The 14,180-nt window shown below is 50.1% G+C and overlaps 1 protein-coding gene across 2 annotated transcripts in view; it reads right to left on the reverse strand.

The window, feature by feature from the left end:
- The window catches only part of AGO2 (argonaute RISC catalytic component 2), an 86,770-nt gene that overhangs the window by 60,912 nt on the left and 11,678 nt on the right, over positions 1-14,180 (reverse strand). The window contains exons 1-2 of one of the 2 annotated variants that reach the window (XM_023228059.2): positions 9,160-9,178; positions 5,494-5,689 (exon numbers count right to left, since the gene is read on the reverse strand). In XM_023228059.2, the coding sequence (XP_023083827.1) occupies positions 5,494-5,689; positions 9,160-9,163 (200 nt within the window). In that variant the 5' untranslated portion in view covers positions 9,164-9,178. Of the gene's footprint in view, positions 1-5,493; positions 5,690-9,159; positions 9,179-14,180 lie in introns of those variants that run through there. The other variant, XM_023228060.2, reaches the window with a different exon arrangement.

The raw sequence follows: 14,180 nt of genomic DNA on the forward strand, positions 1-14,180 counted from the left end.
TTTTGTTCAGAGTAGTCATCCTATACATCTCCTTGGGATACAGAGACTGAGAAGGAGAACGGGTGTGTCAGAGGTGTTTCTGCTTTAATACCCGCACCAGACTGTCTTCTAAAGAGGCAGGGCCCACCTGTACTCCTGTGAGTGGCTCATGCCCAGAGTCACAGAGCTCCAGGTGCGAGGCTGAGTGTGACGCAGCCATGCTGCCCGGCCCTCCGCTTCACAGCACAGGGCAATCGCGTCTGCTAGTTCTTCTGGGGCTACTTGACGGAGCTCAAGACGAACAAGCAGGAAGAGGGGCAGGGGAAGGGAGACGAGCCCATCTCCTCCTCGTAGCCCACCCGTGCTTCTCAGCACAGACCATGGGGGCAAGGCCCACATGACTTCAGCAAGGCTTAGGTTGTGCGGCCCTTGCTCCCATGCTTTCTTGGGGCTGGCTTAAGACTGGCTGTGTTGTGCAGCCACCTCGGTGCCCATAGCTGTACAGGACGCTCCTGAGAGGAGGGGTCCTGCTTGCACCAAACCCCACCCCGGCAGCCCTGGGAAAAGGGGCGGACTGTACTGCAGGGCCTGAGGGCACTGAGGCTGCTTCACTAGGTAGCTGTCAGAACGTCGTCACGGAGGTGACCGAGGTGCAAGGGCATCTTTCTCATGACCTTGGACAAAGCCTCTGTGTTGGACTCATTAAACATCAACCCGGGGCATTGCACAAGGTTTGGGAACTCACGACTAAGACGCCATCCTGCTCTCACAGAGGCTGCAGCGTGGAAAGAGAAATGGCTAGGAGACGCCAAGCAGCAGGACGGAGGAGCTCCCCGGGCCCAGACTCATGACGGGCTCAGGGCCCCACCTTCGTCTCCCTTTGCACTCGGAGCTCCCCTCCAGCGGCGCTGACCATGGGCACCATCCACCTCCCCACTGGGGACAGGAGCTACGTCTGCCTCAGCCACCACTGCACCTCTAGGGCACTGCAGCTGATGCGTGAGCAGGGGTCTCAGGAACGTGGGTCGTGGGAGGAGGGAGGAGGGTCCTAGGAGGCAGGCCAGGGCTCCCACACAGGTCTTGCGAGCACAAACATTTTACTTCTGACATTTTCCTATGCTGTTTTGATTGATTACAATTTTGAGATAGGGCCTAAAGGTTCCTAGGTCTAGGCAGCAACTCTCAAGCTGGCTCACAGCCTAGTAGGCTGGCCTTGGCCCTGTGCATGCAGCTCCTGCCCTGCATCTGCTGCTTACCAACTGCGTGACTCGACCCTGGCAGGCGAAACCACCGGCGTGTAGTAGCACAGTCCTGGAAAGACACCACGTTCTCATCACCCTCAGCCTCTTTCTGGTGTCAGATGACAAAGCCTTGGCCATGCCTAGTTTCAGAAAAGAAAGCTGCTTGTATACTGTGGTCGACGGCCTAAGGGCCCACCTTCCACTGCACCAGTCAACAGCCCAGAAAATATGGGCCAGGTGTGGTGGCTCACACCTGTAATCCTAGCTCTTTGGGAGGCCAAGGTGAGCAGACTGCTTGAGGCCAGGAATTTGAGACCAGCCTGGGCAACATGGTGAAACCCTGTCTCTACTAAAAATACAGAAATTAGCTGGGCACAGTGACTCACGCCTGTAATCCCAGCACTTCGGGACGCCAAGGCGGACAGACCACAAGAGGCTAGGAGTTTGAGACCAGCCTGAGCAACATGGTGAAACCCAATCTCTATTAAAGATACAAAATTTGCCAGTTGTGGTGGTGCATGCCTGCAATCCCAGCTACTCCGGATGGGTGGCTGAGGCACGAGAATCGCTTGAACACAGGAGGTGAAGGTTGCAGTGAGCCCAGATAATGCCACTGTACTACAGCCTGGGAAACAGAGTGAGACTCTGTCTCAAAAAAAAAAAAAAAAAAGGAAAAAGGAAATGTGTATACTGCTTCATGCCCTCATTCTGGTTGTAAGAGTACCCCCATATCACAGATTCACACAGGGTTCTATCCCAGGGAAATGCAAAAACCAGCCAGCAGTCCCACTGACGGAGAGCCACACAGCAATGACATATACTAAAAGAACTAGGAAGACCTTCAGTAAAGAAAGCTGCTTAACCCAGTGGTGCACATAGTTTTTGTTCAGAAATACACATTCTAGTAAGTGCATATGTAAAGAACCTCACAGAACTCTCAACATACTCTGGACATGTGGAGTGAATCCAACGGTTTAGTTTTACAGATACGAGAACTAAGTTCCCAGACAGTCTCTCTCTTAGCATATTCAGTTTTGCAACCATCGCCATGGCTTAGAACATTTTTACCACCCCAAAAATCAACACCATACTCAACAGCAGGCACTCCCCACATTCCAGGAAAAGAAAAATTTACACAACAATTTATAAAGGCATCCAAAAACACAGCATACTTCAGATTCATAGTGACCACAATAAAAAATTCAAAGGGGCTTTCTAGCATAAATTGATGAGTTCTTTATATTTATTATTCTATGTACTTGGAAAAACAACAGATGCAGAATAGCTAAAACAATTGTGAAGAACAACAAATTTGGAGGAATGACTGAATCGGATTTCAAGCCTTACCACTTAACTATAGTTAAAATGACCAAGAGTTCCTTGCCTAAAGACAACACAGAAGATAATCCAGAAATAGATCCACACACATATACAGGTTGAGCATCCCAATCTGAAAACCCCAAATCCAAAATGCTCCAAAACCTGAAACTTCATGAGCACCAACATGACACTCAAAGGAAATGCTCATTGGAGCATTCTGGGTGTCAGGTTTTCAGATCTGCAATTCTCAACTGGTAAGCATAATGGAAATACTCCAAAATATAAATAAATAAATAAATAAATAAATAAATAAATAAATAAATAAAAACTTGAAACACTCCTAGTCCTAAGAATTTTGAATAAGGGATACTCAACCTGTACAATCAAATGATTTTTTTCAAAAGTCAAAAGGTAAATCAGTGGGTGAAAGAAAAGTATTTTCAACAGACCACCACCTCACACCATACATAAAAATTAATTCAAGATGGATCACAGACTAAATATGCAAGCAAAAACCATAATTCTAAAATAAAAACATGAGAATATCTTTATGATCCCTAGGTAGGCAAAAATTTCCTAGAGAGAATACACTATGTAACGGCTGTTTTAAAAAATGTATAAATTAGACTTCAACAAAACTAAAAAGTTCTGCTCATTAAAAGACACCATTAAGAAGGTGAGATGACAAGTTTTGGACTAGGAGAAAATATTCCCAGTATAGACTTATATGATGGTGGTTTTTAGGTGCCAATGTGTCTAGATTAAAGAATAATCCAGAGAACTGGTAAAGCGTGACTCCTGGGTGTGCCTGTGTGGCTGCTTCCAGAGCAGACGGCGTGTTAGTCAGGGACCGGGTGGGGATCTGTCCCCAGTGTGGGTAGTGCCATCCAATCAGCTGGGGGCCCAGATAGGAAAAAAAAGGAAAGAAAGAGTGATTTCTTCTCTCCCTCCTGGGGCTGGGACACTGTCTTCCTCCTGCCTTGGACATCAGAACTCCAGGCTCCCTTGGCCTTTGGGCTCCAGGACTTATAGCAGCAGCCCTGTGGGTTCCAGGTCTTTGGCTTCCCTGATTATAAGGCTTTCAGAGTCCCACTACTGACACGCTAGGCTCTCCAGCTTACAAATGGCCTGCTGTGGGACACCTTAGCCTCTACAGTCATGTGAGCCAATTCCCCTAATAAATCCCCTCTCATATCTATAGATATATGTATAGTCATGTGTGGTTTAACCATGGCGATATGGCCTGAGAAATTCACTCAGGCGATTTCGTTGCGGTGTGAACATCATAGAGTATATTTACATACACCCACGAGGTGGTGTCTACCACACACCTAGGCTGCAAACCTGTACAGCATGTGACTACTGAACACTGCAAGCAATTGTAACACCATGGTAAGGATGTGTGCATCTACATATACTTCGGCTGGGCCCAGTGGCTCATGCCTGTAATCCCAGCACTTCGGGAGGCTGAGGCAGGCAGATCATTTGAGGTCTGGAGTTCGAGAGTAGCCTGGCCAATATGGTGAAATCCCATCTCTACTAAAAATACAAAAAATTAGCCAGGTGTGGTGGCATGTGCCTGTAATCCCAGCTACCCGGGAGGATGAGGCAGGAGAATCACTTGAATCCGGGAGATGGAGACTGCATGAGCCGAGATTATGCTACTGGACTCCAGCCTGGGTGACAGAGCAAGACTCCATCTCAAAATAAAAAATAAAAAAATCTAAACTCAGAAAAGGTAATGCACTGCTCTACAACGTTACGTGGTCTATGATGTCAGTAGGTGACAATTTTTCAGCTCCCTTACAATCTTTTGGGACCACTGCGGTATATATGGTCTGTCACTGGTCAAACGTTGTCATGCGGTACATGCGGAGGACCCTAACAAATGCAACATGCATCTAGAATACACTAAAAACTCTCATGGATCAATAACAAAAAGACAAGAAACTCGGTTTAAAAAAGAAAAAAAAAGCAGGTCAAACTACTTCGACACTTTGCTGGAAATAATATATCGCTTAATGGATGAAAATAATATTTAAACACACAGAAAGACGCTCAGCTCATCAGTTACCAGAGAAATGAAAATTAACCACAATGAGAAACCACTGTCCACCCACTGAAACACACAAAAAACGCCTGACCACACCGAGCGCTGGTGGGGGTAGGTGGCCTCAGAAACACTCAGCGGAGCTGACGGGAGGAAAACGGATGGGAGCATGGGAACACCATTTATTTGACAGGTTCACATGCAGCTAAACGCACACCTACCTTTCGACCCAGCAATTCTACTCCTAGGTACTTATCTAAGAGAGATGAAAACACCTCCATAAAAAGAACTTCAACAAGAATGTTCACAGTAGCCTTATTCATAATGGCCACAGCCTAGACTGCCCATGTGTTTAAAAGGAAGATGAAAAACAGACTAGGAAATAGGCAACAGAGTATTCTTTAGCAATAAAAATAAGCTACGAATACACACAATGGCGCAGGTGGGTCTCATAAATTCTGCTGAGTAAAAGCAGTCGGGATTGAGGTTGTGTCACTAGACAGACCCGGAAACTAATCTATGTGACACAGAGCAGAATACTGTGACTTTAGGGGCTGGGGTAACTGGAAGAGGGTATGAGGCAACTTTCTAGGGTGATCAGTATATATATTTGTCAAAATTCTTCGAGTTGTACATTTACGATGTATGTATTTCACTATCCTGAAACTGTGTCTCAATACAAAAACTTTATATATTTATATATATATATATATATATTTTTTTTTTTTTTTTTCCAGTCCGTAGGTTTGACTCTGAAAAACTGTTTTTGAAAAACAAATGCAGCTGAAATGTTCTGGAAAAAAGCCAGGTGGATCTGCTGAGAATTTCAGAGTTGATTAGTTTAAATGCCATGTCTGTCTGCGCAGACCACTGACACAGGTCATGAAGGATGAAACGTAATACCTGTTAACTCTCCTTGGGCACTTCTCTGGCTTGATATCCAATTCATAGTGATAGATGTCAATTTTGGGGATGTCCATTTCGAAGAAATTGGCCTGTAATTTGATTGTTCTCCCGGAGGTCCCAAAGTCGGGTCTAGGTGGAGGCTTGAAGGCATATCCTTGGATGGGGGGTGGCGGCGGTGCAGGAGGCGCAAGTGCTGGAATGGCAGAGAGAACACCCGTTAACAGGGGAGCAGGCTTGCTCTGTGGCCCTTCCCACCACTCGGCCCCGAGCCACCATATGCCCCCCTCTGCTGTTTCCATTCATGTCCAGGCCAATATCGCATTCCACAGAGGAGGCGTCTCAACATTAAGCCAATAATTTACTTAAAATGTATCATAACAAGTCATCGGTGATCAAACTTGCTACGTCCATTTCTGTTCTTTGTTCCCATCTCAGACACTGGACAGATGAGGCAGCGTGAATTACCAGCAAGGGAGACAAGGCAAAGAGCCCGAAAGTGTCAAGGTGGTGCCCTTCCCTCCTTGCTGTTCAAACCATTCATTTACTCAGGAAATGCTTTTTATCACACATAAGCAGCAGAAACTACATCCCAACTCAAGTTTTCAGTGGCTCCATATTAGTAAAGTTCAAAATGTAGATTTAGAAAAATAAACATTTTTCAATAAAAGAATACTTTCAATTTTCACTCAAATGTCTGTTTAAAAAAAAGACAACCCTTTTCCATTTAAAACAAATCACATGTACTTCAATCCCTATTGACATTCACCAGAAAGAAAAAGTACTCTACTAAAAATAATATGAGCTGTTCTTACTGTATTTCTGACCTAGAAAAACTCAGAGACTCCTTGAATTATTATTTTTTTAAATTTTGTTTCCTATGAGAAAACTAACATGCTTTCAAGATTATTAAGCTCACTGAGTTACAACATTTGGAAATGGTCATGGCAGCATGGTCTTCCACCAAGCTGCCATGACTTCATAGATGACACATCCACAGACTTCCATGACACTCCACCCTTCAATGGCACACAGTGGGTGCCCCTGTGGGCTGGGCGCCATGCCCTGGGCCAAGGCTACAAAAATAAACCAAGTCAGGCTGGGCGCAGTGGCTCACACCTATAATCCCAGCACTTTGGGAGGCCGAGGTCAGTAGATCACCTGAGGTCAGGAGTTCGAGACCAGCCTGGCCAATATGGTGAAACCCCATCTCTACTAGAAATACAAAAATTAGCTGGGTGTGGTACCACGTGCCTGTAATCCCAGCTACTCGGGAGGCTGAGGCAGGAGCACCGCTTGAACTTGGGAGGCAGAGGTTGCAGTGAGCTGAGATCATGCCACTGTACTCCAGCCTGGGTGACAGAGTGAGACTCCATCTCGAACAAACAAACAAACAGAGTCCTCAAGCAGCGCCCATGCTGCCACTAGGGACAGTTTCCAGGTGTCACTCATCCACAGGATGACATCTGATGACTTTTCATAAGCTCAGCAGCTCACCAAGATCCTTCCCAGCAAGGACCCTAACCGTGACTGCGAGTGGACATTGCAGTCCAGGTGGGCTCAGTGGAGCCAGCCACTCCCTTGAGGGAGCCTCTCCATACGCCACACTGGAGTAGAACAAAGCGCTCACCAACACGTGGCCCCATTCTCAAGTGGCTCCAACCACCCAGTGAGACGGCTCCCAGGAAACGTCCAGGACAGAGCCCAGGAATCCGGCCCCATGGCCAATCTCGATTCCAGGGCTGGGCACGCTCCTCTCAGGGAGGAGAGTCACTGTCCTTTGGTGACTCCCAGCTTACAAGGTGCTCATGCAGTTCCTGAACTGAGCCTCACAACCACACCACAAAGGGGCACACTGCTGGCTGCGAGAAGGTTTGGGGCTGGAACACGAGCGACTCGCAGGTGAAGCAGGGCTGCCAGGCCGGCTCCAAACCAGGCCCCTCCCAACGGCCCCCAGAGTCCTGGCACAGACGCAGCTCGGGCCCAGGGCTCAGGCTGACCCTATTTTTCCCAAGGAGCCTTCCCCGAGACCTCCTCCTCCACAACACCTGCTGTGAGAGATGGGAAACCTGCACGCAGCCAGTGGTACTAACCCCTGTGGATAAAGGCAATGGGAAAATGCAGCGGTAATTCACAAAATGTGCAATTTCCTAAAATAGTTCTTTCTTGCTTCTAGCTTTCAATAATGAAAATACTGATATTTCACGTGAAGGCACGTGGAATATAAAATGAGAAGTTAAAGATGCAAAAGTTTTTCAGGCAGAGGGCTGGGGAGGGTCCACCTTCCCGTACCTTCAAGAAGGCAGCTCCACTGCCGAGGACGCCTCTGCAGGCCTGAGACCTCGGGGCGCCTGAAATCTGCGATCACTCACAGGGAGCCCCACGTGTAAGCTGCAGATACAAGCTGGAGGATCAAAGCCACAGCGTGCGGGAGGAGACAGAGCCGAAGTGTGCGGACACGGCCCCCATGCACGAGGAAGGAGGGGATGACCGGTTGCCTCCCCGGGCTGTGAGCCCCTGGCCCCGACAGGTGAATAATGCACCAAGGTGGGGACCAAATGTACAAGAGACCACAAGACATGGATGGGCCATACACGCACTCGCCACGTTTGACACGGATGGTTCTGAAGGGAATTCTAATACCACCTAGGGATGCACTCTCCATGTGCTCTCTGTTGAAGAAATGAAAGCCCGCGAGGAGGGGGCATCTGGGATGCCTTCACCAAGAAGATGCCACCACACTGGCATTCCCGCAGCGGGTCCTGGTTGCCGCTGCCTGTCCAACAGCCGAGTCCCAAATCCCTGGCCTGCATCCAAGACTCGACCTCACCTCCCCACTATTTCCAGGCCCACTAGGAGCAGCCATCCGCCCCATCTCCTCCATCCTCCAAGGATGCTCCAAGGAGTAACTGAGGTTCCACCTCTCTGGACACTCTCTCCAGACACCCCACGGGCACCTCCTCCCCAGGCCACAGGCGGCATGCCCTGCCACATGTCCTACCCACCAACTAACCAAACAGTCTTCTTTTAAATGGGCTTCCAGTTGCTTCCATGAGTGTTAGTCTTGTCCCTGCATTGAAAGTTGAAACCTTTGGAAACAGAAAGGCAAATCCTTTCATTCAGGAACCCCAGGATCCTAGCACAGCGCACCTCAGCCACACTGCAGACTCGGTTCCAGACCACCACAATAAAGCAGGTCACGCCAATGCTTTGGTGTCCCAGTGCATACAAAAGTTCTGTTTGCACTATACTGTAGTCTACTAAGTGTGTAATAGCATTGTGTGTAAATAATGTACATAGCTTAATTTAAAAACACGTTATTGCTTAAAAAATGCTGATAGAGACACTAAGTGAGCACATGTTATTGAAGAATGGCACCAAAAGAGTTCCTCAGGCTGCTACAGACATTGCACTTGTGAGGGAAGGAGGGAGGGAGTAAGGAAGCGAGTGAGGCAGGGAGGGAGACAGGGAGGGAGACAGGGAGGGAGGGAAGGAAGAGAGGAGGGGGGAGGGAGGGAAGGGAGGAAGGAAGAAAGCACACATTCTTTGTGTAGGGCAATAAAGGAAGGTGTGCCTGTGGTTGGAAGGGACCTCAGCTGCTCCTGGGAGGGGCGATGGCTACCCAGGGCCCAGGGCTGGCAAGCCCCTCTGCACTTAAGGCCATACCCATTCCTTGGAGAGCGAGTTCGGAGAGCAAAGGCCGGAACCCAGCGCAGCGTCACGTACACAGCCGTGCCATGTTCACTGAATTGAGATCACTCAGCACGTTTGTTTAAGATTCCATTTTTAGAGCCGCATCTCATACAGTGAAAGGGAAACACAGTGAATGAGTAATCGGCTTCCTGTGTGAGCAATTGGGTCACGGGGAACAAAAAGTTTCAGTATACACAGCGGACGTCAGCAGAGGCGGGCAGCAGGCGAGCCTCCTGCAGGAGCAGGTGGTCTCCCGAAGAAACCCCTTTCGGAGTTGGCTCCTCCCCGACTTTTCAGGGAGGGATGTAGGGAGCAGACTCTCTACCACCTGCCCTGAGGGCTATCTAAGTAAGGGACAGGGACGGGTGGAAAGTTGGTGCATGAAAAGTAAAGTGAATGCCTGCCGGGATCCCCCGCAGACGTGTACCCTGAGGTTGGGGAGAGCAGCTGCAGAAATTCAAAGTCATTAAATAAATGAATAGCCCAGCTCTTGCGTGAAGCCGCTTAGCTACTGGCGAGTGAACCCCAGGCCCGGGTCGGCACCCACAGGATGCGCAGCTGCAGCCTGAGCTTGGGTGGCAGCCTCACTGTGAGGCCGGCACAGGGGCCCATGGCTGTCTCCTAGGAAGCCGGTCCAATGCTCAGCACCCATGTCTCAGGGAATGTAAACAGTTAAAGATCTGCCACCCAAATGACGCGCAAAGCACTTTCCGGAGCTCCAGAGTGAGTCATTATTCAAAGCCATGCTTCCCGACGGTCCTCCTAGAACTCTGCATTCATGACACTGGGCATCAGCCAGAAAGTGTGCAGGCCAAAGAAAGTGAGAAGGATGGCTCAGGGCTGCTAAGCACTTCTGTGCCACACCCTGGGCCAAGTCAGGTGCGGAGCAGCCACCGAGATCCGTGTGGTCAGCTTGAGCAGCAGAACAGGACGGAGTGATGGCTCAGTGAGCACAGACCAGAGAGTACATGCTATCAAGCTGTACTCTCCTGCTAAAATCAGGACACGTGGGTGACAACTCACCTGTTGTCTACACAGGCAAGCCTCCCTTAGGGCCATGCAAGTTGACGCTAAACACAGTCACGGCAGCTTTTCTGGTGAAACGGATGGAGACGGTCTCAGAATGTGTGCTGGGAATGCAGACGGAACATCTGCTCCTGTCAGCAGGAGTGCAGACAACTGTACGCTGTCTACCACGCCAGGCCCGGGCCACCAACGAGCCCACGGTGAGCCAGAGCCAAAGCCAAAGCCTCACCCAGCCCATGTTCACAGAGACGCGTCCGGCCCAGGCGCCACGGCCTTGCAGGGATGGCTGGAGCTGGGTCCCCAGCTAATGTGTTCTACCCCCTCCCCCGGGTCTAACTCCCAAACAGGGGCAAACTGACCTCAACAGGGGCTCTGGAGCCGCCCAGGTCTGTGAGGACACACCAAAAGTCAAATGTGACAAGATGGGGAGGAAAAGGAACCCTCACGCTTTGGGGGTCCCAGGTCCCTGGCCACAGAACCCGCCCGAACACGGACACTGAGGAAGTGGAGGCACAGGTGGGGGTCCCAGGTCCCTGGCCACAGAACCCGCTGAACACGGACGCCGAGGAAGCGGAGGCACAGGTGGGGGTCCCAGGTCCCTAGTCACAGAACCCGCCGAACACGGACGCCGAGGAAGCGGAGGCACAGGTGGGGGTCCCAGGTCCCTAGTCACAGAACCCGCCCGAACACGGACGCTGAGGAAGCGGAGGCACAGGTGGGGGTCCCAGGTTTCTGGCCACAGAACCCGCTGAACACGGACGCCGAGGAAGCGGAGGCACAGACACGCCCCACGGCGGAAGGGAGTCAACAGAACCCACCTCGCTGGCCACCGGTCACCCCCCTCCGCAGGGGAGGCTGTTCTTGCCTCCAGCCAGAGCTCTGCAGCAGGAAGGAAGAGTACACCCTCCAGCCCTGAGCAGGAGCCATGGCATCAGTGCTCCTCAAAACCAGGGACATCGGCCCAGGAGCCAGCTGATGCCACCGAGGGGGTCTCAGTGTAGCAATGGGCAGCTGGTGCAAAGGCACACAGAATCCGTTCCGGGCAACTCTGGCCATCAACCAGAGCCCTGGGCGCCTTCTGCCCTGGGGACAGACCCTGCTGCAGCCTCAGGACCTCACGGGTCCCAGCTTAGGAAAAAGCCCTGCCCCTCCTCCTGCGACATGGGGACACAGGGTGCAGCCACCCACCACCACTCCCCGGCTGCATCCGCACCCTGAGAAGGAGCTTTTGCCTTCACTCCCTTGGGCCCACGGGAAGGCTGGGTCGGAATGAAGGAGGGAAGGAAGCTCTGGGTGCAGCCCCAGGTGGGGGCAGTCCTCAGAGCGGGGGCAGCGGGGCTGTCCTCCAGCAGCATTTTTGCACTTCTGTGTTCTAGGGGCGCAGTTCCTGGAAGGCTTTCTTTTCTGTTCTCCCTGAGTAGAAATTATTGGAGCATTTCCAAGCTGTCTCAGCCTGGTTCTTGGCAACACCAAAAGAATGGGCCAGGGGAGGCAACGTGCGCAGGGGAGCAGTCACCCCAAAGGCAGGGGCTGCAGAAGGTGCTGGGCGAGGACAGCAGGGAAAACCCCCCAGAGAAGACTGGAGTGCCGCTGTTGAGGCTGACACATGCAGCCCGCGTCCCCAGATCAGACTGATGATCACCCCTAAACCACTCGCTCCCCTCTTTTGGTTTAATGAGTAATAGCCTGAAAATATTTTACCCTTATTTTAGTGAGAAATACAGTGTGCACAGGAAGAGCATGACACATCCATACAGTCTAGGACTCGCTATAAACAAACACCTGACTAAGCTCCCTCAGATGACTAACCATCAACACGGAATTTCCTCTACAGGGGGTTTTTAAAATAAATGTTTGTGGTTCAAAATGAAACTGCAACCACCATTATCTTTTTGAGAAACAGTCCTGAAAGCCACCCCTGTGATCTTTACGAAGAAAACTGTTCCCCATAAATTTTGAATACATTTTTCCTCACAAGTCAAAAACATCCCCTTTGATCCACCATCTGTCTTCACTCAACAATACTGGAAATACTGTAGTAAGGCCAGGCACGGTGGCTCACGCCTGTAATCCCAGCACTTTGGGAAGCTGAGGCGGGTGGATCACCCGAATCAGGAGTTCGAGACCATCCTGACCAACATGGTGAAACCTCGTCTCTACTAAAAATATAAAAATTAGCCAGGCATGGTGGCGGGCACCTGTAGTCCCAGCTACTTGGAAGGCTGAGGCAGGAGAATCACTTGAATCTGGGAGGCGGAGGTTGCAGTGAACTGAGATCGCACCATTGCACTCCTGCCTGGGCAACAAAAGCAAAACTCTTGTCTCAAAAAAAAAAAAAAAAAAAAGAAATACTATAATAAATACAAGGAGGAATTAAAGGAATACTGGTAAAATCTAAGTTATCTCCTACAGAAACATTCCCCAATCGAGGCAGCTGATGAGACCACAGCATCTCAACCACCAGCCCTACCAAGGCAGACCCGCACGCTAGTCCAGGGCTGCTCCAAGCCTGACATGCTCAGTGCAGACGTGAAGAATGCCTTACGAGGCCGGGCGTGGTGGCTCAAGCCTGTAATCCCAGCACTTTGGGAGGCTGAGATGGGTGGATCACAAGGTCAGGAGATCGAGACCATTCTGGCTAACACTGGTGAAACCCCGTCTCTACTAAAAAATACAAAAAAAAACTAGCTGGGTGGGGTGGTGGGTGCCTGTAGTCCCAGCTACTCGGGAGGCTGAGGCAGTAGAATGGCGTAAACCCAGGAGGCGAAGCTTGCAGTCAGCTGAGATCCAGCCACTGCACTCCAGCCTGGGCCACAGAGCGAGATTCTGTCTCAAAAAAAAAAAAAGAATGCCTTATGTGTACATTTCTCTGACTCTTCTCTGCAGCCTTTTCTGGTTTCAACTCTAGATTTCTTTTGTGATTCTGACTCTGTATCTGCCTCTCCCACTAGAATGTAGGCATTGCAATATAGCAAGGACTGTGTCTGTTTTTGTGCAACTGTTGACTGAATGAATGCACAGATGAATAAAAGAATATCTTGCTGTTACACCGACTCTTAGTAAAAATGCCTCATGGGTTTATGACTCAATCCCAAGTGTTTTTAGGACAAAACCATGAGGCATTCATAGGAAGGCTATTACTCTACTTTTTACAAATAGTCTTTACCGTTTGGTTATTTTATATTTTATCCTTTTTAGTAGAGACAGGGGTCTTGCTATGTCACCCAGGCTGGTCTCAAACTCCTGGCCTCAAGTGATCCTCCCACCTTGGCCTCCCAAAGTGCTGAGATTCCAGGCATGAGCCACGGCATCCAGCCTGTTTCAACTAAGAAGCCAGCGTTTCTCTAGCATCGACATTACTCCAGTACAAGACTTCCAGCACATTCTTGCCTCTTCTCAGGTCCTCTCTCTCGGACTCGTCTTCATTGCACAGCTGAGGAGCCAGGAGCTCCACGGGGTGAGGTGACAGCCAGGGCACCTGGGCTAGGACTGTGATTTCCAGCTTGTCCCTCCGCCAACATCAGCCATCAAATCAGCTGACTGCCCTGACGCAGGTCCACATGACATCTCTTGTACTTCAGAAAGAGTACTGTTCTCCAAACGGAATCCTTTTTTCACTCAAAACATACAAGAATCTGACCTACCTATCACATGTATGTTCCCTGAAAATACATACACCTATTATGTATCAATAAAAATAGACAATAGGCCGGGCGTGGTGGCTCACACCTGTAATCCCAGCACTTTGGGAGGCCGAGGCGGGCAGATCACGAGGTCAGGAGATCGAGACCATCCTGGCTAACACTGTGAAACCCCGTCTCTACTAAAAATACAAAAAATTAGCCAGGCGTGGTGGTGGGCAACTGTAGTCCCAGCTACTTGGGAGGCTGAAGCAGGAGAATGGCGTGAACCTGGGAGGCAGAGCTTGCGGTGAGCCGAGATCGCGCCACTGCACTCCAGCCTGGGCG

This window comes from Piliocolobus tephrosceles, chromosome 7 (assembly GCF_002776525.5).
Source record: "Piliocolobus tephrosceles isolate RC106 chromosome 7, ASM277652v3, whole genome shotgun sequence".
Taxonomy (NCBI): Eukaryota; Metazoa; Chordata; class Mammalia; order Primates; family Cercopithecidae; genus Piliocolobus; species Piliocolobus tephrosceles.